This window comes from Sceloporus undulatus, chromosome 4 (assembly GCF_019175285.1).
Source record: "Sceloporus undulatus isolate JIND9_A2432 ecotype Alabama chromosome 4, SceUnd_v1.1, whole genome shotgun sequence".
In the NCBI taxonomy this organism is placed as follows: domain Eukaryota; kingdom Metazoa; phylum Chordata; class Lepidosauria; order Squamata; family Phrynosomatidae; genus Sceloporus; species Sceloporus undulatus.
In genome coordinates, this window is record NC_056525.1 from 58,802,136 (window position 1) to 58,829,938 (window position 27,803).

At 42.7% G+C, this 27,803-nt stretch overlaps 1 protein-coding gene across 1 annotated transcript; it reads left to right on the forward strand.

Moving 5' to 3' along the window:
• The first annotated feature begins 3,720 nt into the window (after window positions 1-3,720).
• On the forward strand, window positions 3,721-27,436 carry NUAK2 (NUAK family kinase 2). The gene is made up of 7 exons (XM_042465329.1): window positions 3,721-4,014; window positions 13,494-13,614; window positions 15,960-16,111; window positions 17,529-17,594; window positions 22,975-23,094; window positions 23,431-23,563; window positions 24,357-27,436. Exons 1-7 carry the CDS (start codon window positions 3,736-3,738, stop codon window positions 25,496-25,498), a joined length of 2,013 nt encoding a protein of 670 aa, XP_042321263.1. The 5' UTR covers window positions 3,721-3,735; the 3' UTR covers window positions 25,499-27,436.
• The last annotated feature ends 367 nt before the right edge of the window (window positions 27,437-27,803 follow it).

Sequence of the window (27,803 nt, forward strand, 5' to 3'; positions counted from 1 at the left end):
CTTCTGTTCTGTTGTTGTTGTTGTTGTGTGACCCTAAAGCGACCCTATCATGGGGGTTTCTGAGGCTGAGAGTGTGTGACTTGCCCAAGCTCATCCAGGGACTTTATATGGCAAAGAAGGAATTCAAACCCTGGTCTCTAAAGTCATAGTCCAATGCTCAAACCACTATGTCATGCTAGTTATGTGATTATGCATAGGATAAACATCACCTTGTAAGCAGACATTTGCTGTGACATTGGGAAAAGCACCTTCTGGTCCTCCAGACATTTCTGGGCTTCATCTCCCATAATCCTCAACTCTGGCTATGCTGGCTACGGTTTGTGAGGATATTATCTGGCAACATGTGGAGGACTGTGAGTTACCTCCTTTGATGTGCATGTTGAGTGTGAATTCCAAAAGTACAAGTTCCTGGCATGAGGCTTAACAAATTAATACACAAATTTGTTATGCCATTACAAACAAAGCTGGCTTCAAGAAAGACTCTGTAGCTGGAGGAGGTTATTGTGAAGATAAAGCCATTGCAACATTATCATAACATGCTTTATTGTCGCATGCTTCTTCCATCTCTCTTTCAGGGGCTTAAGAAAGTTTAAAAAAGAAATCAATCATGGCGGTTGCTTTCATTGCAAATAAGAGACGTGTCTCACATGTCTTTGAGTCTCTGTTGGTGCAGGTTTTAGTTGCGTTGACATAATGGAATTATATTTTTATGTATAGCTTGCTAGAAAAGCTCAAACGTCTTCTTTTTTTAATGCCCTTTTTCTTTTTAATAACTTCTCTACATAATCAATCACCGACCATTCTCAGTGCACTCTAAATATTGTTTTCTTCAGTTAGGCTTTTCTTCAAGTACCAACACCATATAAGAAATTTTGTTCAATGGATGAAGATAATATTATCTACATATATATATATATATATAAGGTCTGTCATGTAAGTATCACCATCATGCCAAATCCAGGCTGAAATAAATAAAAGTAAATAATTGGTGGGAGATATAAGACGCTCCTACTGACCTTATTCAAACCCTATCAGACACTGAATTAATTGGATTCGTGTTTGGCTGAAGCCTTATGTCCAGACAGATTTGATCTGCTCTGATTGTATTAGCACGCTCCTGTGGTATGTTTTGCTCCTGCCGGAGCCCTTTGAAGTTCTGGGAAAATCCAGGTCTGGATGAGTAACCCTGGAGTTATCTTTTTCTTCAATCAATGCGATGATCTCACATGCCAAAGTCACGCTGAAGCTTTTGTTTTGACTGATCTTGGAACTTTCCTCTTCAAGATCTGAAACTCCAATGTGGCAGTCAATCCAGCTATTCTTACACATAGAAACCTGAAAGGGGGGTGGTGGTGGAAGGGGGGGGGGATTGCAACCTCGTGATTTTTTTAAAAGGATCTGGATTTTCTAAGACATGTATGCAATCCCCAAGGCTTCCATTGTCATAAATGGTTAATACAAATAAAGACAACAGGAAGGAATGCTTCTACTACAGAGAGAGAGAAAGAGAGTGCAAAAGAGCTTTGGAGTGTTACCCTCCCATGGAATAACATAATTTTGAAATAGAACATACTTCTATGTTAAATATATATATATATATGGTCTGTTTAACGCAGCTAGATTTTATCAAGACAAAAGAAAACATCCTATGACTACAGGGCAATTCAAATATTAATACTGCAGTTCTATGCTCCTCGAACTCAGTGGGAATTACTTTTGAGGAAGCGTCCATGGGGAATTTTTGTACTTAACGACAACTTGCTTTAGGTCCTTGTAGAAACAAAGAGCTTCGCTAGTAGCTTTTATACGATTCCTTAGTCTATGCCTTTTGGTTGTTATTCAAAATACAATGGTAATCTTAATTATATATATATATATATATATATATATATATATATATATATATATATACACACACATATACATCTATACACACACATACATACATACATACTGTCCAATGTGTCTGGATCAGATCTCTCCAAATGCATTGGACAGAACTCCCATCCACTCATTCGATGGCAGTTGTAGTCCAACACTTCAGGAAAGTGCCATGTTGGGAAAAGTGACTGCATTTTTGGACTATAAGCCTGAGGGCAGGGAACTGTCAATTTAACAGTCTGTAAAGCGATCTACAAGCCTTGGGGCTGAAAAGTGGGGTATGAATACTCTAATTAAATAAAACAAATAAAATTCATTGGGAATAGTGCCTTAGTGGCTAAAGATATTATTACATGATCCTCAATCTGTTCTCTGAGAAGAAGTCTTGCAGAAGGCAATACAAGTTCCTTAAGCATGCTACAAATGTAAACCTTATTTACTCATCCTTTCCATTGGTATCAGTTGGATACTCATAAGAAGTTGTGAAACATTCCCAGGTGGGTTTGTTTATTAATCTGTTATAACAAACACAACACAATTTTGTGACAACTTGAAAACAGACCAGATTTATTTGGCATTGGCGTTTGCGGACTGCTGCTTCTTTGGTCAGATGTGGGAAATCTTCTTTCAAATCTGTATAAATTGTGTATTTCTTGCAACGTAGATATTAGAAGTGTCTGTTTGGAAATCACACCAGTTTCCATAGAATTTCCCACCTAATCCTCTTATTATTCACAACAATTTTTGTGTAGCACCGCAACCACAAAGTCTTATTACCTCTGTATGACTCTTGTGTGAAACTCTATTGGCTTTCTGATTGCATTCAGAACCCCATTTGGTTACTCTTATCTCCTTCTTTCTTATTAGAGAGTGGGAGGACCCCAGATGAGATTTGGAGCCCTGCTGCCTCTTCAGAAGAACAAAAGCTTCCAGGAGGAATGCGAAACCCATCAGCAACCACAGTTGCAAAAGGGACAGATCCAGGGTTTGTGTGTTGTGCATTTGGCAAAGTACAATAGCATCCAAAATCCCCAAACAATGATGCTTTTAGTGGGGCAACCAAAACGAACAAAATACACATTGCAAGCTTTCGAAGCTTCAGTGGCTTCTTCACCAGGCAAAGATGTTAAACATGATAGAGAAGGAAAAAGAAGAGTTACGACAGTGTTAATCCCAAGCCTGCATTTTGGTTGTTCTCAGTTCACGTGGTTTTGGGGCAGGGTGACCAAATGTCCTCCTTTTCCAGGACATGTCCTCCATCTCAAGATTCCAAAATGTCCTCCATTTGGACTCTGACTAAGAAGGAGCATGGATTTATCTTTATAGGAGTGTTTGCAGCTTTTGTTGGGTCATGTCCTCCATTTTGCTCGAAGGTCCTCCATTTTACGGTGAGGACTTCTGGTCAGTCTGGAGAGGAATGCAAAGAGGATTGTTAGGATTAAATATATAAATCCATGTGCCTTAGACTCCAAATGGAGGACTTTTTCTGGACAGTCGGTTAGAAATGGAGGGCAGGTCCTGGAAAAGGAGGACAGCTGGCCACCTTGACCCCTCCTCCCCCCCCCATAAAAATAATGGGACTGAAAAATAAATACAAATAATGAATAAAGAAAAACAATGGAACTGAAAGAGAAAAGGAATGATAAACAAACAAACAAACAAATAAATAAAATGAACAATAGATAAAAAGAATGAAAATAAATAACAACAATAAATAAATAAATAAATAAAAAGAATGCCCAATGAATGAATGGGATGGAAGTGAGAAGTAAATCAGGAGAGTGACCCTTGAAGCCTTTCCCCAGACGGACACCTTGCAAATTGTCCAGGGGGCCACGTGGGGCGTGTCAGCCAATGAGCGCCAGGGGCGGGTCCCGGTGGGAGCTGGCAGCAGGTTGGGAGCCTTTATTGTGGCTGAGCAGCGGAGGCAGCCAGAGCGCGGCGGCTGCTGCGAGAATGGATCGCGTGGCCCTTTCTTCCTCCTCCTCCTCCTCTTCTCCTGCAGCGAAGCGCCAGGCGGTGAAGCGGCACTACCACAAGCACAACCTCCGCCGGCACTACGAGTTCCTGGAGACGCTGGGCAAAGGCACCTACGGGAAGGTCAAGAAGGCCAGGGAGCGCTCCGGGAAGATGGTAAGCAGACCCCGCTCAGCAGCAGCAGCAGCAGCAGCCCTCCTTCCCCGGCACACCTCCTCCTCCTCCATTCCCAGGCTGGCCAGAGGGCCTCCTTCCCCCAGGACGTGTCCTCCATTTCAGTCTCGTGCCCAGGGGCATGGAGGGCTGTCTATCCCGAGGGGAGTCTCGGAGCTTTCCTTCGGTCAGGTTCTGCAGTTGTCTGGAATGCGCCACTTTGGCGGAGCTTTCTCCTCTCCGGCAGCGAGGACATCTGGGCCCCTTGTTGTTGTATCCAACAACCTCTTCTTCCTCTGAGGCTGAGAGAGTGTGACTTGCACAAGGTCAGTCAGGGGGGCTCCAGGGCCTAGTCTGGATTTGAACCCAGGTCCCCACTGGAGTCCAGCAATCCAACCACTCCGCCTGGCTCCATGCGGCAGCCTCCCAGTACATCCTACAGCCTGCCAAAGGCAGAAAGAGAGGCAGAGACAGAGAGAGATGGGTTGGCTGCCAGACAGAGCCCCAAAATCCATATTCTGATCAAACCTTTATTAGAGATAATAATAACAACCTGTGTGTGCATGAGAGCCAGCGCATGTGGTTTGAATCTTGGACTACGACTCTGGAGACCGGGGTTCGAATCCCAGCTTGGCCCTGGAAACCCACTGGGTGGCCTTGGCCAAATCACACTCTCTCAGCCTCAGAGGATGGCCATGGCGAAGCCCCTCTGAACACCTCTTGCCAAGAAAACCCCATGATGGCTTCACTGCCTTCGGGTCTCCATAGGTCCAAAGCAACATAAAGGCACACAACGACAACAGCGGTGTGTGTCTGTCTGCCTTGGGAGTTGCATCTGAGGAATACGGAGTGGACTGTCTGGAACTGGACAGAAGGGTGGACTTTTGTATGTTTCGTAGGCGGACAAGTGTGTGTGTGTGTGTGTGTGTGGAGGGAGATGTGGGAAGGAGGGGATTCCCTTGTAAAGGCACCCACAGCTCTGGGCCATCTAGATAGAACTACAGGAGCAAAAAAGGATTGAATGAGGACTAATATCCTCATTCTATCATTTTTTGCCCCCTGCTATATGATACTTAACAGAAGCCAGTGGAGCTTCGAAAACTTGCAACATGTATATTGTGTATTTTACCTGGCCCCATAAAGGTATCACTGTTTGGTGGATTTGGGATGTTTATTGCATAACGAACGTTGATCATACTTAATGATACTGAACAATAATTGTCCTCCCTCTCTGCAGGGAGGGAATTGGGACAAGGTTGCAAAAGTGCCTTCGCTAATCTCTGGGTCAGAGAGGTGGTGGAAGTCAGGCTGCCAAAAGGATCCCTCTCTAGTCCTGTTGTCCCAAACCTGGGGTTTAACAACACAGACCTGTATAGGTTGAATTTGAAAGTTGGTCCCACTGTTTTCCCTAAGAAAAGGTGCACTGCATGGCCACCCCAAAACGACTGTGATCCTGTACATCCTTACCTGGGAATGCAGCCTGTACTTCTTATCCACAGATTTTTTATCCATGGATTCAAGCATCCATGGCTTGAAAATAAAGCATATATTCCAAATAGCAAACCTTGATTTTCCATTTTATATAAGGACCACCATTTTGCTCTGCCATTATATTTAATGGGGCTTGAGCATCCACAGATTTGGTTATTGACGGGGAATCCTGGAACCAAACCCCAGTTAATAACAGGGTCCCACTATACATCCCACTGGAAATAATGGGGGTTATTTCTGATGAGTGGAGCATAGGATAGTGCTGGAAAGATATAGAAAGGTGAGAAGAGCTAGATCGGTTCTTTGTGTGACAGGGATCCCTGGTTCTGGCTGCTCTTATTTCTTGTGCATCTGCCACAACTTGGAAATGGGGCCCCTTCACCACACAAACACACACATGTGCATCCGCACTGCAGTTTGACTCCACTTTAACTGCCATGGCACAGTGGTGTGGGACTCTGGGAATTGTATTTTTGTGTGACAATTAGCCTTCTCTGTCAGAGAGCTCAGGTGCCACAACAAACTACAATTCCCAGGTTTCCATAACATGGAACCATGGCATTTATACTGCGGTCACCCTGGATTATTTCTGCAGTGCGAATGCAGCCTTTTGTGGTGATGCAAACTGCCAAGAAGCTGCAAAGTGAAATTGTCTAAATCTGAGTTAATACACAGAGTTATCTCAGATACAGACAGGCCTGTGCAGGTTAAGGTGGCCTTGCAAATGTTCTCTAGCTTGCTGTGAATCATTCTGGCTGAGGAGGAAAAGTAATGGGGATTAAAGATAATTATCTCTCTGCCAAGGTGGTAAACTTTTCAGCTTTCTTGCCAGGATGACTTGGTCTCTTTGCTGATGGTGGCAAATCCACTGGGGTGTGTTTGGGTTTTTTCCCTTTATTGACTGAAGCTGCATCCATGCTGCAGAAATAATCCCTTTCTCTGCTGCCATCACAAACTGCAGTTCCCAGAATTCCATAGCATTGAGCCATGCCAGTCAAAGTAGTGTTTCTGCAGTGTGGATGAATGTGTGTGTAGAGAAGGTGCTTTGAGAACAGCTGCATCTTGACAAAATGCAGGCTTGGGACTAATCTCGTCATTTTATCACATCCCCCTCCCCCTGTATGATTCTTAACACCTTTGTCTGATGATGAAGCCAGTGGAGCTTTGAAAGCTTGCCACATGTATTGTGTGGCTGCAGCCTGAGTTTGTGGCTGCAGATTTCCTTTTTAAAATGGGAGGGCCAATGGGTTATAAGGCCCCTTTTGGCAGAAGCTTCCCTTCCTCTCCTTGAAAACAGAGGACAAAGCGAGCCAATTCTCTGCAGCTATATTTATTTCTCCCTGCTGCCCTCCCCCAGCTCCAACGCCTTTGCTTTTATTGATCTGACATGAGTTGCCTGTCTGTGCCACTGTTTGCCTTTGTGGCTGGCCTCCCTTGAGATGCAGGCAAGTCAGCCCTCATTGGCTGGCCTTGTACAGGGTGGAGAAAAGGGGATTGCAGAAAAGAAAATCAGAATAGGCACACACACGCACCTAAAACCTAACCTCAATTGCTTTGTTTTGGCCCTGCTTTTTTATTTCTAAATTAAAATTTCCAGCAGTCACTGAGGTGCCTAATCACATTTTCAATTTGCCCTCAAACTGCAAGCAGTGTTTTTCTGGCTTTTGATATAATCATCTTGAGAGAAGTGGTTTGCCAGAAGCCTGCAGCATGATGGCAGTGATCTCTCCAGAAACCCACATAGGTGCCTATATGCAAGGTCTTGGCAAAACACGCCAGTGTGGGAATAAATAATTTGGTAGCCTTGGCACATCTCCACACAGTGTTGATGTGGGTGGTGGATAAACAGCTCCCAGTCATGCTGACTGAAGTGGCAGGTTTTGTTTCCTTGTGAAAGGGGGAATTTGCATGTTGACTTGGTTATTCTTGCAGGGGAGAATAAACATTATCACAATCGTGTATTTGGCCTTTCCCTGTGCGGTTTTGAGTGGCTTGAAATTGTAAAAAAAAAATTGCAGGTAGCCATGTAGCCTGTGGTGCAACTTCATATCTCTTTTTGCACCATGTCCAGTTTAAGCTAATGCAATCTGTATAAGACTTGCCCATTACATTTTAAGAATGTTGCAAATAAAAGACTAGGAGCTATATTCTATCTTGCCCTGCCACATCCTTCCAACCATCACAAATGCCTTTGGAGTTTATCAGACAAGGGAAATTGGAAGTATAATCCAATGGCAATCCGAATGCAATCATAGGGTTTCACATTATTGCGTGATAGACTACCACATGCAATTTCAGGCAACGGCAAGCTGTTTTCAGGCAATGGGAAGTCAGTTCGAATTCACGTAAATTTGCTGAATTCAATTTAAGTTATGGGTTTTTCTTTAATGATATTTGTTCTACAAATTTTCCCAAGCACTAATTTAAGTAAATCAAATATAATAGAAACATAATCCTCCAAATACCCGAAAGTGTAATGCACATACTGTAATATATATTTTTATCAGCTTAGAGCAGTGGTTCTCAACCTTTGACACTCCTTTTGTTTTACACTTCAATGCCCCAGAGCACTGCTCATCATGGCCAGTGATCAGGGATTCTGGGTGTTGACATCCAAAACATCTGTAGGCCAAAGTTTGAGATCCACTGGTTTAGAGCCATCACTCTTAATCTTTTCTGGGTCATAGATTTCCTTGAGGATCAGATAAAAGCTTTGGGCCCCCTTGCCAGTATATAGGCATATTTTTGTTGTGTTTAGGCCTTCCAGAAAACCAAATCCACAAAGAGCAAGAGAGTTGCTAGAGTTGGGCCCATGAGCTCCCAGGATCCTGGGTCTATTCTACATCTATGCTGTTTTATGCAGATTTGAACTTTGAGGACCTGGGTCCCAGGTTTTTGAGTGCCAACCAATTCCCCTGGTGAAGGAACACAATATACTTCTGCAGACCAGGCCAGGGTCTGGCTATTTAGAAATGTTACATTAACATACAGTGAAATTATTTGAAGGTATACAACAACAAGAAACTTACACCAACTGATGTACAAATTACGTCTTGGGAAATACTAGCATTGTCTGCTGAATAGTAATAACTAAATAGTGCAGCTCTTCTTTTCAATGAAATATTAAATGCATATTGCACCTTGGTGCCAGGTAAGCAAAAACTTTGTGGGAACTGGTGCCTTTGGGTAGAGAAAACGCCAGGTTCTGTTGCTAGTATATGGGCCATACCAGTGTCCATATCTGAACAACAGGGTAGGCATTGTGGCCCTCCAGATGTTGGACTGCAACCCCCATCAAGCCTAACCAGCACTGAGGACTTATGAGCTGCAGTCCAACGGGGTTGTAAATACAATTCTTGTTGTAACAGCCCATATTTATCCAAAGTTGTCTAAGTCCAAATGGGTACACTGCAGTGAGTCAACTGCTTTTCTTTACAGCTAGGTCTACTCAGTCTCTAAACTGAATCCAAACAAACCTGGCTAGCAACACTGTTGATTAAAGGAAATAAATCCTGTATTTACTGTGTCAGCTACAGAGATACAAATACAAAATGAACTGCTCTCACACCATAGGTGCTGTGGTTTCAGAAACCAAAGAGCTTTTATATGTGTACCTTCTGAAGCTGAAATTGTCTACCCTGACTTTCCAACTTCATACGTGTGCATTTATTTGCTCCCAAAGTTGTTACCTGGCGTAATGAAACTTTTAGTTTATTTGCTTAAGCAGAGATTATGCGTGGCATGTTTGTCTGTCAGAAGTTTCATATGAAAACTACAGGCTGGCTGAAGTGAGGAGGCTAATTGGTTTCTGCACCTGTTTGCCATCCTACTTCTACCTATAAGCGGGAGTGGGGCTTTTAGTTTTTGGTTCTCAGCCAAATCAAACAGGAAGCCAGAATTTCTATCGTCTTTGCTAGCAAAACAGGGCATATGTCCTTCAGGGCTTGTGCTCTGCATACAGAAAGGGGGAGGAGGGGTTTTGCTCCCCAAAATGGGAACTCTCCCCTCCATATTGCTTATAAAAAAATGGTATTAAGAGAACACTGGCCTCCATGAGAGAAGGATATAATCCATACTTTGTGAAGGAGAGGGCAGTGTGCCGAATCTGGAACTGGTTTTGAAGCACCTGGCGGGTTTTCATTACTTGTCAGAGATCTCTTTCTCACCAAAACCATAATTAAAACCAGATTTGGAACAAGCCTGAAAGCCAAATTATAACTTATCAAGTGGAGCTGGCTGGTGGTGTGCATTGTCCCGTCTACAGTCATCATTCACTGTACGAAGTGGTAAGGCTAACGTTGCAAAATGTATGCCTCATCTAACTGGTGTCTAGTTGAAAAGGGATGTGATTCTCACAATCAAATAGGTACTTGTGTGCCTCCAGACACTCCCTTCAAGAACTGAACTGTTAGGAAAGGGTCAGGGGGCTACAGACCCCTGACCTGATCTCTTCACCTCATTGCTAGGGTGCATTAGGGTCAGCCTCAGTGCCTGCCTGTCCATCTATCCAGTGGCAGGCTTAGTGGAGAACAATGAAACTGAAACGATATAGCTCGGTTTTGTACTCCTTCGATATGTATTAGTTTATCTTCAGCCATGTTTCTAAGTTTCCGTAGGAACATACACCCCTAAATTGTCAGGCGGACAAGGAAGGGAAGAGAACATAGCAGCATATGGATGGAACAGCAAGTTAAAGGCCATATGGTAGAGAACAAGTAGTCACAAAAAACTCGGAATGTTATTATTTTAGCATTATTAAACTGTCCACAAATAACTGTATATTTTCATGAACAGTTATCCTGTCTCATTTCAAAAACATTTTGGATAAAGTTCTAATTTTAAGAATATAATTTAGTATGGTGCCCTCAACATTGTGGCCTTCAGATGTTTTCATTATAGTTCCTGTGGATGATAGAAGTTGTGGTCCAGCACTTCTGGACATTACCAAGTTGAGGATGGCAACTAGAAATGTTTGCTCTTCAGTTTGTTCAGTATCAGCTTCCAGTGTAGCAGATTTGAAAAACAAAAATAAAATAAGACTGATTTTACAGGAAACCAAGATAGTACGTCCTTGCACTGCAGAAGCAGGCATACAACACACACAGTCTGTGTATTATATAATGTCTGTATGTTTTAGGATGTACTTGAGTAAATTTGTTTCCAAAGGGGTAGTTATGGCCATCTGTGTTACTTCAGTGTAAACATGGTGTGTTTAATCTTACTCTTTTTGAAAGTGAAGAGAGAGTTAAATTGGGCATATATCAGTAGCCATGCTGCTGGTGCTGGGATTATGGGAGTTGCAATACCATGCTCTGCTACTAGCTGCTCACGTAACACTTGTCCATTCAAAACATAGCGATTCCTTATGCTCCCAAGTAGCTCCCAAGGCTCCAAATTGTCACCCCTTTATTGTTGGAAAGTGGCTTTGTTTTCTGGGACTGAGGGAGGGTTCAGTGGTTCGTCTTCAACAACAGCTACTCTGCCTGGTTCTTGCAGTGCTGCTGCCCAGGTCTTCGGGGCAACTGAGGCCAGGGCCAGATGCCAGGCATTCCAGACACATGCCTCTGGTCAGTGAAACGTGGAACAACACAAGGATTCATAGCACGGAGTTCAGAGGGGGCACACAGGAGGTGGGGTGGATGAGGGCACCTTTAGAAGTGGGCACAAGATAGACTGGCCTGTTCTGTAGAAAAGGCTGCAATATTGTCCCAACAGCAATTATGCACATTCCAAAAGGTACACCAGGGGGTCAGGTATTGAGATAGAAAGGGTTAAAAATTAACTCCCTGAACGTAGCACAAAGGCCACCTAATGAAAGTGATAGTTTATGTGTGCTTTGCTGTTCTTTCCACTTCCTAATTGTCTGGCTTGGATTTAATGGCTGGGATGCCCTGCCTTCTGACGATAATTCTCAGAGTTAGGAATGCTGCTGTCTGCTTGCAAAAGTGATTGACTTCTGGGACAAATCTGGATTAAGTTTAAACTGATGGCTAGAAGGTTGTAGGCATTTCCCATCACTTCTGCCATTTGTTTTCCTTTAGGTCCTAGTGGCTATAGGAGAGGAAGAAAGGAAGAGCTTGCTTTCAATGCCTCTGGTCATTTTGTTGGAAGATTTGACTCATGATGATTTCTGGGTCTGCTTGGGTTATCTTTGGAGATGCAGTTCTTGACTTCAAGGCCAGGCCGAAGGGGGAAAGGAAGCTGTAGTAATATTTCCAGTGACACTGTGCATGGGGGAGCCATCTGCATGAGGGGGTAAATAATAAACCAGTTACTTCCTTCAACACTTCTGGGGGGGTTTCCCCCTCTGAAAATACTCTTAACCTTTTACCATAGTTTTTTGACCATTACATCATGAAGAGAGTGTAACTATTCCTTACCAATAGCTTGGGCCAAGCAACAATCCATAATTTTGCCTATGACCCCACTGAAGTTAATGGAATTCCTTCTGTGTAAATGGATGCTTATTATATATTTGCCAAAATCACGCTTCCTTTGATACCAGGTTCAGAAAAGATATTGTTGGACTACAATTTCTATCAGCCCTAGCTGGCATAGTCAGTAGTAAAGAATGCTGAGCCACTCTGGCCACAAATTGCTTACCCCTGCTTTAATAGGATGGGAAACACTGGGCTGCTTTCTCAGAATCCCAGGCTAATATTACTACTAGTAAGCAAACTATCTCAAAAATGTCATAATTTCTAGGGACTCCTAGTGTAGGTATACTGGGGAAAATAGAGAATAACTTATAGTACCGCCTTTTGAGATTGCTCAATGCCTCATGCCTCCTCCTACCTATTCTTAGCAAGAGGGAATTGTAAGTTAATGGCTATTGGGTGGATGAAAGAGCTCTAACTCTTCCCTGCTTTTGGGATGCATGGGGAGGCCTCCCTTTCCTTGTTGTTGCTGGGAGACTTAGTATTATGTGTCCTCCCGGATCCTTTTACAGGATTAATGCTGTTCCGCATTCTTGTACGAAAGAAGAAATGAGGTTGTGCCGGATTCTGTTGTAAATTCAATCCAAGGAGCACATTGTCTCTGCAGTCCCTTTGAAAAGGGATTAATTGCATCTATTCTCTGGTGCTCTCACTTTCCCTCTCCTCCCCTTCATTTCCTTGTAGAGGAATTTTCATAATAAAGAAATCTGAGCAAACTTTGGAAGGTTTGCTCCTGCCGGTTCACATATCTACCATTTTGGCCAGCTGGTTGAATTTGGGGGAAGTTCCATTTTACTACCCACTCCTTTTTTAGAAGGGGGAGCATTACCTGAATTTGATGGCTTCTCTTTCAATGCCAACCTTTTCTTGTAACCAATTTGGAGTGATTTAGTTTCAGCCAAATACTGTGGGATAACTGAACTATTTTAATTGCACAAGATGAAACTTAACCTTAGAAGTCACATGCACACATCAGAACACAAAAAAATACATACTAAGCAAGTGTGAATCTGCTTATTCTAAAAATAATAAAGCAGATGCATGCTTAGTCTTAAAAGAATAAGAGAAAATTATTCTTTACTCTAATTGAACATAATTTATAATGGGGAAGGGGAGATGGTTGAGGTCAAGATGTCAAACTAGCCTCAAACCACAATGTTTGTTAAGGGATTGTCTGTGTAGTTAGTAGATCAGATTCTGCATTACTTCATCTTGTAATATAAAACTGATTTTTTTTGTGTACTGAACCAATTCCAAATCAATACCAAAAAATACCGAGTGGCTAGTGCTTCCACACACATTGACAGCACTTTGGTTCTAACATCAGCAATAACTACTAATCACAGCCTGCATTCTGTAATTTTGATACTGCTTTATTTTGAGAGTTTGCTCCCCCATTTCTTAGCTGAAATTAATTTGCCTCCATATGATCTCATTCATTCTACAGATTGAGCATAGCTGTTCTACTCCCAGCCCTGAAGGCACTAGTATGATTTCATGAGCAAGGGAGGAGATTATCCCACTGCTAATCTTCTTGGTCCTTTCAATTTCCAGGTTGCTATCAAGTCTATCCGGAAAGATAAAATAAAGGATGAGCAGGACCTTATCCATATCCGGAGAGAAATAGAAATAATGTCTTCCCTCAATCATCCCCATGTCATTGCTGTTCATGAAGGTAAGGATTCCTTTTATGTTTGATTGTACTGGTATGATATATTGTTTACCTGTAGTGGTATAATTTTGGTGTTAGACCTCCACAAACAACTGTATATACTTGACTATAAATTATAAATCAACCTCATGTATAAGTCAAGGGCAGGCTTGGGTGCCAAAATTATGGATTTTGATATGACCCATGAATAGGTTGAGGTACAGGCATGTAATAAAGGATCTAAAGGAGGAAGCAAAGAAAAACAGTGCCAAAGAACTTACCAGATTTCAGCAGGCAAAACTGTTTGTGCTCACACTAAAGGCTGGATAGATGAGGGGGAGGGAGTCAGTGCTTCCAGGACAGATTACACATTTGCCTTTCGTTGGGGAATGGTTACTTTTTTCATAAGATAAAGGTCAGTACTTAGGGCATTGACCCATGGATAAGCTGACACAGGGTTTTTTAGGTCAATTTTTGACAAAAATGTATGAGTGTATACAGTATACCTGAGCCCATAAAATACCAATCCATTAAAAGATTTTGCCACCAGCAGTTAAAAGCTGAAGTCCTGTTTAAATAAAAAGGGCTTGCCTTTGCTTGCCAGCAAATAAGTGCACCAACGGTCAATTGGCATACCTTGCAGGATAGTTGTGTGTATAATTTGTGGGAGATGAGAGCACATTATACTCATCTGAGCTCATTAGAGGAAGGGTGGGAACTAAAAGAGATTAACAAATAATAAATAACCAAACAGATGTTTAAAATGAAAGCTGACTGGCCCCTGGATTAATGAACCATAGTTGGCGTCTCTGCACAAACTGATGTTAGAAATAGCTGGTACAATAAAACTGCAGAGGAAATATTTGAAAAATATTTGTGGAATGTTTGGCTCTTAGATGCACCACTTATCAGCCCTAGGCAGCATGGCCAATGGTGAAGGAAGAAGGGAGATATAGTCAGATAGATAGATAGATATCAGTGGGCCATGCATTCCCCAGCCCTAAATTTTACTTTACTACTTTAAACCTGAAACCTACTCCCTTACTTCTTCTCAAGGATGAAGAATTGCACAAGTTGCAAACATGCCACAAAATGCACACCTTTCTGTTATATTGAATACTCTGTTATACTGAATTACACCCCTCACTTACTTCTTACCCCTGAAAACCTGTCTGGAATTGAAATGCTGTAGTAATTTTCATTTGGGAGACCAAATGGCAAACCCATGAGGGAACAAAACCTGCATAGATCTTCTTCCAAATCAACTGGCAACTGCCGTTTCATCCGTGTTAGCCACTTTAGTCTTAATGTAAAAGTAAATGTCATTCTTCACCAAAAATGGACAATTTTGCAAAGTGGTAAGGTGGTCGTTCTCAGAAGCCTCAGCCTGAGGCACAACTGGGTGACTTACCCACAGCATTCAGCTCTAGAGCAATAAAGTTCCCCTCTACTTTTTAATACTTTCTTCCTTGTTTTTAGCTTTTCATTATGTGTACAAAACAATGTGTTTTAGGAGCATATGCTCTTAAAAACATCAAGATCCTATTACTTCCAGTGTTGAGGATAAAGAACTCTTTACACTTGCTTTTTTTCCCCATGGCACTATGAAAAGCAACACATGAGGTCTGCTGCAATAGCCTCCCTAATGGTATTATATCTTTATTGTTAGTGGAGGGTAGGGAAGTGCAACATTATAAAGATTAATGTAGGTGAGAGGGGGAAAACTGTACGTCAATATAACAGAAAGATGTGCATTTCATAAGTCTGAATGTTAGTGGATTCTGTATGATATTGATCATAATTCCTATTATAATCCACAGAGAACTTGTATAACAGATAAAATAATGGTAGGAAAAGTATACTACTGTAGTTCTGATCTGAGCTATTACTGTAGTCAAAGATGGATTGCCATGTTCATTTATATAAATAAATACCAGTAATGATTTAGGAAGATGTGTCCAACCCTTTCTAACAATTGTCCCAGCAAATGTTGGACCTTCTACTTGTACTGTAATTGCACTTTGCTTCTGTTCTAACCTGTGGCAGTTCTTTGATGTAAAAATGTGCAGGATTTAAATCTAATGTTATCACTTGCATTGCTTTGTTCAAAGAGCAAGTGTTAAGCCTTCGTGGTATTTTAGAGTATGAGTGTGTGTGTGTGTGTTTTAAAAAGAAGAAAAGGCCTACATTTGCCTTACATATGGAGGCATGCAAAGCATTGAACAGTAATGGTTCTGTAGCGAACTGGAATGGTACAGTAGAGCCCCACACTAAAAGCAGAATCATGAGGCAGAATAGGAACTAAGGCCACAGGCTTGCCATCAGTCTTGTCTGACATGGAGACATCCCCTTCTCTTTGTTTGTTACAGTATTTGAAAACAACAGCAAGATTGTTATTGTGATGGAATATGCTAGCAAGGGGGATCTCTATGATTACATTGCTGAGCGCCAGAGACTTACTGAGCAGGAAGCACGGCACTTCTTTAGGCAGGTGGTATCTGCTATCTACTACTGTCACAAGGTGAGTGGAATTTGGTGGCCTATTTGATACTGAGGGCTCCTTCTAGAATGCTCAGGAGATCCTGCCAATGGAAAAGTTATCTAGAATAATCTCTTGGGACATATGCATACTCTTTATTGAGTAACTTAAGACACTTGGCGGGTTATGAAGAACAGATGCCCCAAAACCTGGTGGTATATGGCTCCTGGTGGTGTTAGATTTCTCCACTGACAGGATTCACAAATGTTACTTTAATTTATTTAAAAGCAGGATTCAGCATGTCTTTTTCTTTCCATGTAACTGCACAGTGTCAGAAGTGAATCCCTAGATTGAGATTTTATTGTGGAGAATATAAATATGTGGCATACTGAGGTCACCATATAGTATTTTTGACACCTTTCACATATGGTTATAAAGCAGACTGAGTTTACAGATTCTTGGCTTCCAGAGGATTCATGTTAATGGAAATGGTGAATTCCCTCCTCAGAGCTTCCTAGAATGCAGTGAAAACTGAAAGTCAGGGTGTTAGACATTTTCCATATCTGAATATAATGGAGCAGTTCAAGTAATACTTGAAATACTCCACCCTGTCCAGGCATGGATGGAGAAAGTACCTCTAAACTATGGCCTACGCATCTATGCCAAAGTTAAGTGGTAAAATATGGGAATTGACCATGTGGTTTTAGCTTCTGAGCTGTTTGCATAAGAAGTTTCATCACAGTGCTGTTATTATCAGTTTCAGCGCTACCTTCAGGGAAACGCCTGTAGCTGTCACAAAGTATAAGGAATCCTGGCTTGAATTTCACTTTTGTTTAAAATGACAGGGCCACTCTGAAGTGAACTCAAATGTGTTCTTCTGTAAGGAGAATGTGATGAAACACCTTTACTTCTACTTGCATTGTCACCAAATCCTGGTAACCAAAGAAACTGCCATAAACTGTCAAAGCATAAGCTTTGTTTCACTAAACATAAGAACCATTCAAAGGGAGAAAGTCCATGCAGTCTTTGTTCAGCTCCCGGAAGTATAATCTTTGCATAGTTGTCTTTATTATTCTCCTTGACTATCCAGCATGCAATTTGCATATCAAGAATATTAAAGCCCTTTGCTAAGTGGGAAAGCACCTGTTTGCTTTCACCCTACAGCCTATAACACCTGGTATTCATTGGTGGTCTCCCATCCAAGTTCTAACCAGGGCTCACCCTGCTTCACTTCCCCAAGTTCTAACCAGGGCTGACCCTGCTTAGCTTCCAATATTGGATGGAACCTGATGACTTTAGGGCATTTAGGTTCCTTCCCTAACAAAAAGCAAACAGTCCTTTAACCATGTTGCTACTATATCTGTACTTTGACAGAATGAATAACCACAGTCTTCTAGAGAGACTTGACTTCCTTCCTCTACCAGAATAGCCCACTAACTTGCTATATTTTTCCCAACAGAATGGAATAGTTCACAGAGATCTGAAGCTTGAGAACATACTGCTGGACGCAAATGGTAACATCAAGGTGAGCGGAACCTGAAAGCTTGATCAACATGTTACACAAAATGAGTTTACAAGTTTTTCACCCTGTGAAGGCCTTGCTTCTTTAAAGCTGAGGTTGCTTACATGTAATAATGAAACATACAGAATTAGAAAAGCACAACAGAAGATCTCGTAATAAAAAAGAATTTTTTAAAAACTCCCTAAAAAAGCCCCAGTCTATGTCATAACTAGTGTACACTGTAACCAGTGTTTTACTTTGGCATTGTGGGCTCAGTGCAAGACTGATTTTAAACCTCTAATACATGGCTTGGAATCAGGCTGCCTGCCAAATAATATTGGTAGCCAGCATAGCTAATAGCAAAGGATCCTGGGACTTACAGTCCAGCAACATCTGGAGGGCCAGATGATTTACATCTGTAACATGTATGATGCCTTTACTGTTATGGGTTCAGCTCAGTTTGTCAGCAGAAAAGGGAGCATCAGCACACAGAAATAATGCAGTTTGACACCACTTTAAGTGCTGTAGCTCCATCCTATGGAATCCTGGGATTTGTAGTTTTATAAGGTCTTTAGCTTTCTCTGCCAAAGGGTGCTGGTGCTTCACCAAACTACAAATCCAAGGATCCTGTAGGATGGAGCCATGGCAGTCAAAGTGGTCTCAAACTGCATTATTTCTACACGTAGATGCATCTAAAGACAAGACTGGGTTAAGGCCAAATATTGGAGAGAGAAATAGGAAGAACTTACTCTTCTACTGAAGACACTCAACTGTTTTGTGAATGGTTATTGGCTGGTAAAGAAATGTGTTATGTAAATAAATAAAATTCTACCACCTGAATTTTGATAAAAGACATTTCAGCTATTGAGATGGTTCAGTAGTAGCCCTTCAGATGATGTTGGGCTGCAGCTTCCATCATCCCTCACTGTTGCTTGTGCTGGCTAAAAGCTAGTGTGAGTTGCAATCCAGCAACCTCTGGAGGGCCATATGTTTCTGCCTGAATATTCCAACAAGGAAGGAGGTAAAAATAGCCTGTGATTACCAGAAATTCTAGCTTATCTCTCCTGTTAAATATACAAATATGAAGAGCTAATCCTAATGGTGACTCATGGCAGAATAAGATACAAGAGGAAAAGTTCATGTGGCTTGTTTAAAAAATAAATAAAAGGAAATAGTAGTTTCCAAGACAGAATAAAAAATCCTTTTGAAAACAATTGATTAAACCAAATAATTCAGTTGTCTGTCTGAGGTTTACAAATAATTTATCATTCTTTAGTCAAACCCCACTGCCCAAGGAGGATTACTGTATTTAGATATTTAGTAACATGCTTTTAGTATCTTGTATTCCTTGGGGACCTTCTGAGGAAAAAAATTACACTGCAGCGTTGACCTACCTGGCATCCTCCAAACATGATAGGCTATAATTGTCATAATCTCAACCAGTATGGCTGGGGATGATGGTGGTTGTAGTCTGACCCATCAGCAGCATGCAGGGTTGGCTGAAGGGCTGGTTTACTTAGCGGGAACCACTCTGACAGCAGAAAGAAGGAACTTAGCATTTAGACCAAGTTGTTTACTCATAGTGTAGAGGAGTATATCTTACTCAGATGACATATGTTGCAGTAGTTTGAAAATGTAATACTGAAAAAAAAGGCTTGTACTGATCTGCAAACACATGATTAAGGATATGGTTGAGTCAGCACCATGTAGTGATTTGAGTGTGGGACTAAGGACTCCAGGGGATGAAGGTTTGAATCCTTGCCTGGCCATGGAAACCAACTACCTGACCTTGGGGACATCATGTTCTCTCACTGCAGATACGCAATGGCAAACCTTTTCTGAACATGGCAAGAAAAAAACCCATGATAGGTCAGAAATTTCTTGAAGGCACACAGCAAGAGCAACTTTATCCCAATCTCTGCTCTGTGGTGTTTGGTTTCATGGTGGTGGTGATGGTGAAGATAATAAAGCCTTGAGGTTTGAACCCACCAATTCCCATTTTCCTAATGTGAGAAGACAAACTGACAGAAGAACACTGTCCCAGGAATACTACTCAAAACCAGGGAGTTTGTCTTGCACTTTGATCATCCTGGACTTTACAGAAATAAGGAAGCAAGACATAACCCATGAAAACTGTGAAAGCCAGAGTCACAACCAAAAAGAATACAAGCCTCTTTTTCAGAATTCAGAAGAGCCTATTCTTTCTTAAGAATGACCAGACACTTCTTAACACAGTGCATATTTTTGTTCAGTTAACAAAGCCCTGCCATAATTTGTTTTGCCCGAACAATAGTCTGTTCCACAGCTACAAACCTGAAAGCATGTTCTGTACCTTCTGGCTCATCTGACTGGCTGTAGGCTGCATAAACAAAGGGATTAAAACAGTGGTATCAGCAAATACTTATGGCTGTGGCACAAGCAGAGGAGTAAAACAAGGGTGTGATAGTCCTTAAAGGTCTAGTACATGCTTAACAAATGTATTCTACTTTCACTTTAGGAACTGGGTGTACTTTTAGAGCTTCATGAGTAGCTGCTTGGTAGCTACACAGGAGCCCAACAGGCAAACATTTCATAGGTGAAAGTGTGTTGTCCCTGTAGCTGTTGGCTGGGACAAGCTGGCCCTGTTTTGTGCTTATCATACATTTGTTAAAAGCACAGGGCTACAATCAGAGAGAGGGAAGTGGAAAGCCTGAAAGCTTTGATACAAACGTCTAGAAACAAAAGCAAGGAACTGTCTGTCCTCACTGCATTCCTGGTGAAAAAGGACAATCTTGCTTTATAGGTGGCTCCAAGGTGTTCATCAGCCTGTAGCTCTGGGTTCAGATTTCAAATCAAAGAATTTATTATTTATTTATATCCCACCTGGCATGGGATCCAAGGCAACTCACAACATGAATTAGAATAAGATATCTAAAAACCTGATGATATTGTTTATAAATAAATAAATAAATAATGATAATAATAATAATAATTTTATTTTTATACCGCCCTTCCCATGATCAGGGCGGTGCACAACATAATACTAATACAAATACAAATACAACACAATAAATAATAATAACAACAATAATCATTAAAATTACATTAAAACCAATTCTGGCCAGCCGACCACTGCTGCCAGAGAGGGGAAGCTAACCGGGACCAGCGTCCGGGAATGCTGATAGAAATAAGAAGGTTTTTAAGTCCTTCTTAAACTGGGCCAGGGAGGTGGCCGAGCGGAGCTCTGTGGGCAACATGTTCCAGAGGGTTGGGGCAGAGATGGAGAAGGTCCTCCTTGAGGTGGAGGTTAACCTTGCCCCCGGAACCCTCAATAGCTGCTGCCCAGATGTTCTGAGTGTGCGGGGCGGATTGTATGGAGAGAGGCGGTCCTTAAGGTATCCTGGGCCCAAGCCATTTAGGGCTTTATAGGTAATGACCAACACCTTGTATTGCGCCCGGAAGTGTATAGGCAACCAGTGCAGACTTTTGAGCACAGGTGTAATATGGCTGGCCCTGGGTATGCCAGTAACCAGCCTGGCTGCCATATTCTGCACCAATTGTAGCTTCCGGGTTTGGTACAAGGGTTGCCCCATGTAGAGCGTATTGCAGAAATCCAATCTAGAGGTTACCAGGGCATGTATTACCGTTTCAAGGTCACCCTGGTCCAGGTAGGGATGCAGCTGGCGAATCAGCTGAAGCTGATAGCAGGTGCTCCTGACTGTCGCATCCACCTGAGAAGTAAGGTGGAGCAACGAGTCAAGGAGCACCCCCAGACTGCGTACAGAGTCCTTCACAGGAAGCGTGATCCCGTTCAGGACAGGTGGAACCACCGCCTTCCCTGGGCCAGGGGAACCTATCACGAACACCTCCGTTTTCTCTGGATTCAAACTGAGTCGGTTTTCCCTCATCCAGCCCATTACCAACTCTAGACAAGCCACGAGAGGAGAGACGCCATCCCCGGTCACTGCATCAGTCGGAGACATAGAGAAGATTATTTGGGTGTCATCAGCGTACTGATAACCCCGCGCCCCATGTCTCCGGATGATCTCTCCCAGCGGTTTCATGTAAATGTTAAAAAGCATGGGAGACAGAATGGCTCCTTGAGGGACCCCAGACGTGAGGGCCCTCTTATCGGAGCACACGTCTCCCAGCTGCACCATCTGGAACCTCCCGGAGAGGTAGGAACGGAACCACTGGAGCGCAGTGCCCCCGATCCCCACCTCTTCCAGGCGCTCCAGAAGGATACCATGGTCTATGGTATCGAAAGCCGCTGAGATGTCCAAGAGCACCAACAGGGACACGCTACCCCTGTCGATGCCCAGACGGAGATCATCGACCAAGGCGACCATGGCCATCTCAACCCCGTAACCCGCCCGAAAGCCAGTTTGAAATGGGTCCAGATAATCCATATCATCCAAGATCGATTGAAGTTGGATTGCAACCGCCCTCTCGATCACCTTCCCCAAAAATGGCAATAGCGATATTGGCCGGTAATTATTATGCATCAGGGGGTCGAGGGAGGGCTTTTTTATCAGCGGTTTTACAATGGCCAATTTTAAGCTGGATGGAAATTGCCCATCCCTCAGAGATGTATTTATAATCCGGTGCAACAGCGAGGTTACCACCGGTCCCCCCTGAGCCGCTAGCCATGAGGGACAGGGATCGAGAGAACAGGTTGTCTTCCGAACACTTCCAAGGATCTTGAGGTGCTCGTGATAGGTTCCCCTGGCCCAGGGAAGGCGGTGGTTCCACCTGTCCTGAACGGGATCACGCTTCCTGTGAAGGACTCTGTACGCAGTCTGGGGGTGCTCCTTGACTCGTCGCTCCACCTTACTTCTCAGGTGGATGCAACAGTCAGGAGCACCTGCTATCAGCTCCGGCTGATTCGCCAGCTGCATCCCTACCTGGACCAGGGTGACCTTGAAACAGTAGTACATGCCCTGGTAACCTCTAGATTGGATTTCTGCAATGCGCTCTACATGGGGCAACCCTTGTACCAAACCCGGAAGCTACAATTGGTGCTGATAAAAAAATAAACCACATAAAGAAGACTGCTCCTTTTAAACAATGTAAAATAATTTAAAAAACATAAAAATAAAATTACAAGCATAGCAATTAAAGTATACTTATACTATTAACATGCCCTTATGCATAGCCAGTTAGTTGCCAAATTGTTGTTCAAATATAAAGACTTCTTGGAGAAGAGAAAAGCAAGGTATGATTATGTGATCCAGGGTGAACAGGTTGAAACAACCTGTGAGCACTGGTACAATAGTTCTGTACAAGTAAGGGGCTTCTCCTGGAATTAATCCTTACTAGAAGGTTTTCATACTAGAAAGTAGGTCTCCCAACTAAATTTTAAAACATGCACCCTACTTCTTTCTTCTGCACTGACAGCACTAACTGACCAATTTTCTCTCCCCAGATTGCAGATTTTGGCCTCTCCAATGTCTTCCAGCAAGATCGGCTCCTGCAGACTTTCTGTGGGAGCCCCCTCTATGCATCCCCTGAAATAGTCAATGGAAGGCCTTACAAAGGACCTGAGGTAAGAGCTTAATTCCTTAAATGTTGACTAAGACAGTATTAACCAAATTACATCCACACGTATTTTACTTGCATGACATCATATCTGAGATTTCAGCCTTTCCTACTGAACATAGAATTACTATAAGATCATGAGCTTGATTATCTGTAATGCATTTAATAATGTTGTTAAACATCTCTGGTGACAAGGGGAATAAAGTGTGTGTAGAAACTTTTGGTAAAGCAATGGCTTGAGAGGTCTTGTCATGACTTCACTTATTGCTAATACCAGTGAAAGATCTAGAAACGGAAGTGGCAAGAAAGGGCATCTCCGAATAAAGTTCTTCTGTCTTTGCAGGTTGACAGCTGGTCCCTTGGTGTGCTCCTCTATATTTTGATTCATGGTGCGATGCCTTTTGATGGTCATGATTACAAGACTCTGGTCAAGCAAATCACAAGTGGGGACTACAGAGAACCCACCAAACTTTCGGGTAAGTAGACATGAGAGTAGACAGTCTCCCCAATGAAGCATTTAGTAGAACCTTCAGCATTTTAAAGCCAGGGCTAGGAACGCTGTAGGCCTGCAGAGGCTCCAAGCTCCCATCAGCCCCAGCAAGCATAGGCAGGAGTTATGAAGATAGGAGTTGTAGTGCATCAAGTTCTTTAGTGCCATAAATTCCTCATCTCTGGTTTTAAGCGTATGCACATGCTTCTATTTGCAGCTGCAACCCTCAAATTTTCATTACATAGACAAGCCACCAGATGAAATGGATGGTGGTGGTGTGGTCTTGACCTTACCTTGTTCACTTGTTTAATATGCTTTTTAAAGTTTATATTGGGTTTATTTTAAATTTAGAATCACAGATTCATGGAGTTGGAAAGGGCCCTATGGCTCATCAAGTCTAACCCCCTGCTCAGTGCATGTTCTCCAGTTAGAGATTCTCCAGCAGGTAGCTGTCCAGCCTCTTTTTGTAGACGTCCAGAGAAGGAAACCTCACCACATCTCTAGACAATTAGTTCCACTGCGAACTGCTTTCACTGTCAAGAATGAGTCACTCTTTCTAATGTTCAATCAAAATCTACCCTCCTGTAATTTAAAAACCATTAGACCTAGTTCTGCTTTCTGGAGCAGCAAAAAACTGACCTCCCCCCCTCCACTTCTTTGTGGCAGCCCCTAAGATATAACAACAACAACAACAACTGTAATACTGAAATTCCCCCAAAGAAAGACCTAAATAGAACTCTACCCATAAAAGCATTTCTATTGATTTCTTTGTCTTCCAGATGCCTGTGGCCTAATCCGATGGATGCTAATGGTGAACCCAGAACGCCGAGCGACCATTGAAGATATTGCCAGCCACTGGTGGGTGAACTGGGGCTACAAGGTGCCAATTGGGGAACAGGAGTCCTCGCATGACAATGAGTCATCATTAGCCACTGTGGCAGAGTGGTTGCGCCGTTCCTCTAGACCTCTCTTTGAAAATGGCTCCAAGGTACGCTGCTTCTTCAAGCAACACATCCCAGGTGTCACACTGGAGAGACAGCGCTCACTAAAGAAGTCAAAGAAGGAGAATGACATCTCTCATGCGCTGCAAGAGACTGGCCCTCCTCCAGAGAACCCATCCAAATCTATCCTGAAGAGACCCAAAGGCATCTTGAAGAAGAGAAATTCCTGTGAGAAGGCCCAAGTTTCTCCTCCTCCAGCAACAGCAGGTCCTGTTGACTCATGGAACGAGGAGAATACAGGATCTACTATGGACCTGGCTTGTGTCTTATCATCCAGAGCCTTAGCCTGCAAGGTAGAAGGTGTTGTAGCCACCCCTCCCATGCCCAAGAAGGGAATCCTGAAGAAGCCTCAGAAGAGGGAGTCTGGCTATTATTCTTCCCCAGAGCGTAGTGAATCCACAGAGGTCTTAGACTCTAAAAACCTGGATCTTGATGCCAGTGCCTTTGCTGGCAATCCTTCATCTGCTCCCACCTCTGGAGATGCTCATGCCAGACGAAAAGGAATCTTGAAGCACAATGGCAAGTTCTCCTCTAGCAGCACTGAGTCTGAAGGTGTGCCTGCCAAGGTCTTCTCCACTTTTGTAGAGATCACCTTGCCCAAAATGCCGATGGCCTCCCGTAATCGTCCATCCAGTGCTGTGAGCGAGGATAGTATTCTCTCCTCAGAGTCCTTTGACCAGCTGGACTTGCCTGATCGACTGCAAGCAAGTGGAGGAGCACCTATGCGTGCAGCCATCTCTGCAGATGATCTGCTGCAGTTAGAGGAGGCAGAGGGGGAGATGGGGGCTCGCCGGCTCCGCCGTTGGACAGTAACCCAGTGCCAAAATCCCCTGGTGGATAGCTGCTTCTCTCTGACAGACTGTGATAATGTCACTGAAGTCTACAAGCGGGCTGTGGCTATGAGCATGAAACTGAGCTGAAGAGCCAGTTGCTACCAAGGCCACCAAGGGACCTTAGATAATCAGTGCACAGACATGCCGAGAGATCTTGCAGTTCTGATTCTGTGCTCAGACAGAACGGCATAGTCCAAACTATTTGCACTTCCCTTTGGGGTGGACAAGAGGGCTCTCAGCAGCCTGTGTCTTCTCCCTGACAGAGCAGGAAGTGCAATTGGCTAGAACTATTTATTTTGTTGCTTACTTCTTGACTCTTCCTGGAATGTAAAGAAGTGAATGCTCCATGTTCTAACAATGGCTTGTAAAAGTGGTACAACAGGGTATGGGCATGTGTTTGGAAAGAAGAAAAAGCTATGTTCATAGAAAGCTGATGGAGGTAGGAAATGGGTTAAGGGCAGTGCGGTGGGGCTGGAGAGATGGGGAAGGATCTGTAATCTATATGGGGATGGACTAAAACTGATAGAAGAAAAAAAGGTAAAACAATTATTTACCAGCAAAGGAACAGTAAGTTGAAGATTTAATTGATAGAGTCCTGGAACACCTTCATCTCTCCAAACAGACCCTGATGATCACCTTTAATCCTAGGGATTAGGGTGGTTATTTTGTTTGCACTGTGCTTCTATAATTGCACAAAATTGGTAAGAGAGGTAGAAATGCCTCTGAAGAGGAACAGTGTTGTGGCAAGATGATGAAAATGAAACAGCTATTGGCTGAAAAACTTGATTGCATTTTGGTGGGGAGTGTCTGCACTATAGTTTCAAACAGTGGTCCAACTATCTTGCTATTCTCAGGCCAAAAAGCTCTGGTGGAGAGGGGGAAATCCTGCTAACCCAGCATCTTCCATATTACCAACATCCAGCACTTCTTCAGGTGAGCCACAGCAGTTAACTGAAAACTTGAAAGACCAGTTGCAGTCAGATTCAGATGTGTGTTGGAAAAATTAGACTCAAGAGAGCTAAAGATTGCTTCTATGCACTTCTCCCAAAATATTGAAGTTTGATAGATCTACAGCTGTGATTGTTGTAGTATTTGGATTTTGTAGAAAAGAAACTTTTCTCAAGCCAGCAAATCACAGCAGCTGTAACATCTTCTAAGACCCATAAGTGGTTTGTTCTGGAATGCATCTTGACCAACAATTTCAAGGGAAGAAGGGTCAGTGAGACCAAATAGAAACCCTTGATTGGGATCAGGGGAACTGAGCTGGGATTTACATTGTAGGCACGATGGGCTTTTAAAGAAATAGGTGTCTGGTCCTTCTATAACAAGATATATGTATGTGCCTTTAAAAAGAAATTTTGGACTTTGGCTTAGATCCTAAAATAAATTAAAGAAGTTCATGGGGGGAAGACTTCCAGTAGCTGCCTTCCCCCATCTCACCCCCTCCCAGGCCCCTGCCTCCAGTCTCACAACCAGCTTTGTTGCTCTTTGGGGCAATGGGGGGTGGCTTTTCATATGTGAGGTGGAGTGACTGGGAGTGCGGGGGGGGGGGACGGGACAGGAAACCCTACTTCCATGTACGTGGTGATAAAGTTACCTTATGATCCAAGCCTCTTTGTGTTGCCTTGATGTCTGTTACCTTGTCCCAATGAGATTTTTTCCCCTTTAAGTATTTTAAAATACTGCCTTTCCGAGTAATATGAGCTATTTGACAAATGTTTTAAAAGCTGGTTGAAGATTTTTAAAAAAAGAACTAGGGTGACTTCCTAAATAGAAAGAAAGTGGTCTGCAAAACATCTCCCCCTTATAAGATTTTGGATTTAAAACACCTGTTGCACTATCTTGCCATGTCTTCTCTGGTTGGCTCACTCAAGGACTGTGTTGTTGTTAATTTGTCCCACCAGAGAAGTTAATTTAAGTTAAGCAAAATAAGACATGAACACTCTTATCTGTGCAGCTCTTCTTTTTGTAAACTGATATTGTGGTTATGAAAGAAAAAATAAAATAAAGAGAATAAAATTTAAAAGAAACCTAATATTTTTGATTATTTGTACTGCTCCTTCACTGACTAAAACTACCTACCAGGTCTCAGATCACTTTCTGTCCATTCCACAATTTTTCTTCTTCTCATCTTTGCCATTACTTGAAAATAGAGTCTGGTCCATAAATTGCTAAAATTTTCTTCACATCCTGGAGAGTTAATAGTATGTAGGAGATCATTCAGTTGTGTCAGTTAATTCAGATGTATTCCATTTCCCTGATGCCATTTAAGCAGATGTAGGATTTGAATGTTATACATACACAAATGCATATGTGTAACCCTTCCATAAAGGATAATTATCTGCTAATGCCTAGAACAGTCTGAACTCTCTCTGGAAGCCAAGATGACTAA

Bases quoted from the DNA above. Each gene is read 5' to 3' on its own strand.
- NUAK2 (XM_042465329.1), top strand. From the start codon at position 3,736: ATGAGCGCCAGGGGCGGGTCCCGGTGGGAGCTGGCAGCAGGTTGGGAG. The intron at 4,015-13,493 runs GTAAGCAGACCC...TTCAATTTCCAG, and splicing joins GGGAGCGCTCCGGGAAGATG to GTTGCTATCAAGTCTATCCG. The intron at 16,112-17,528 runs GTGAGTGGAATT...TTTTCCCAACAG, and splicing joins CTATCTACTACTGTCACAAG to AATGGAATAGTTCACAGAGA.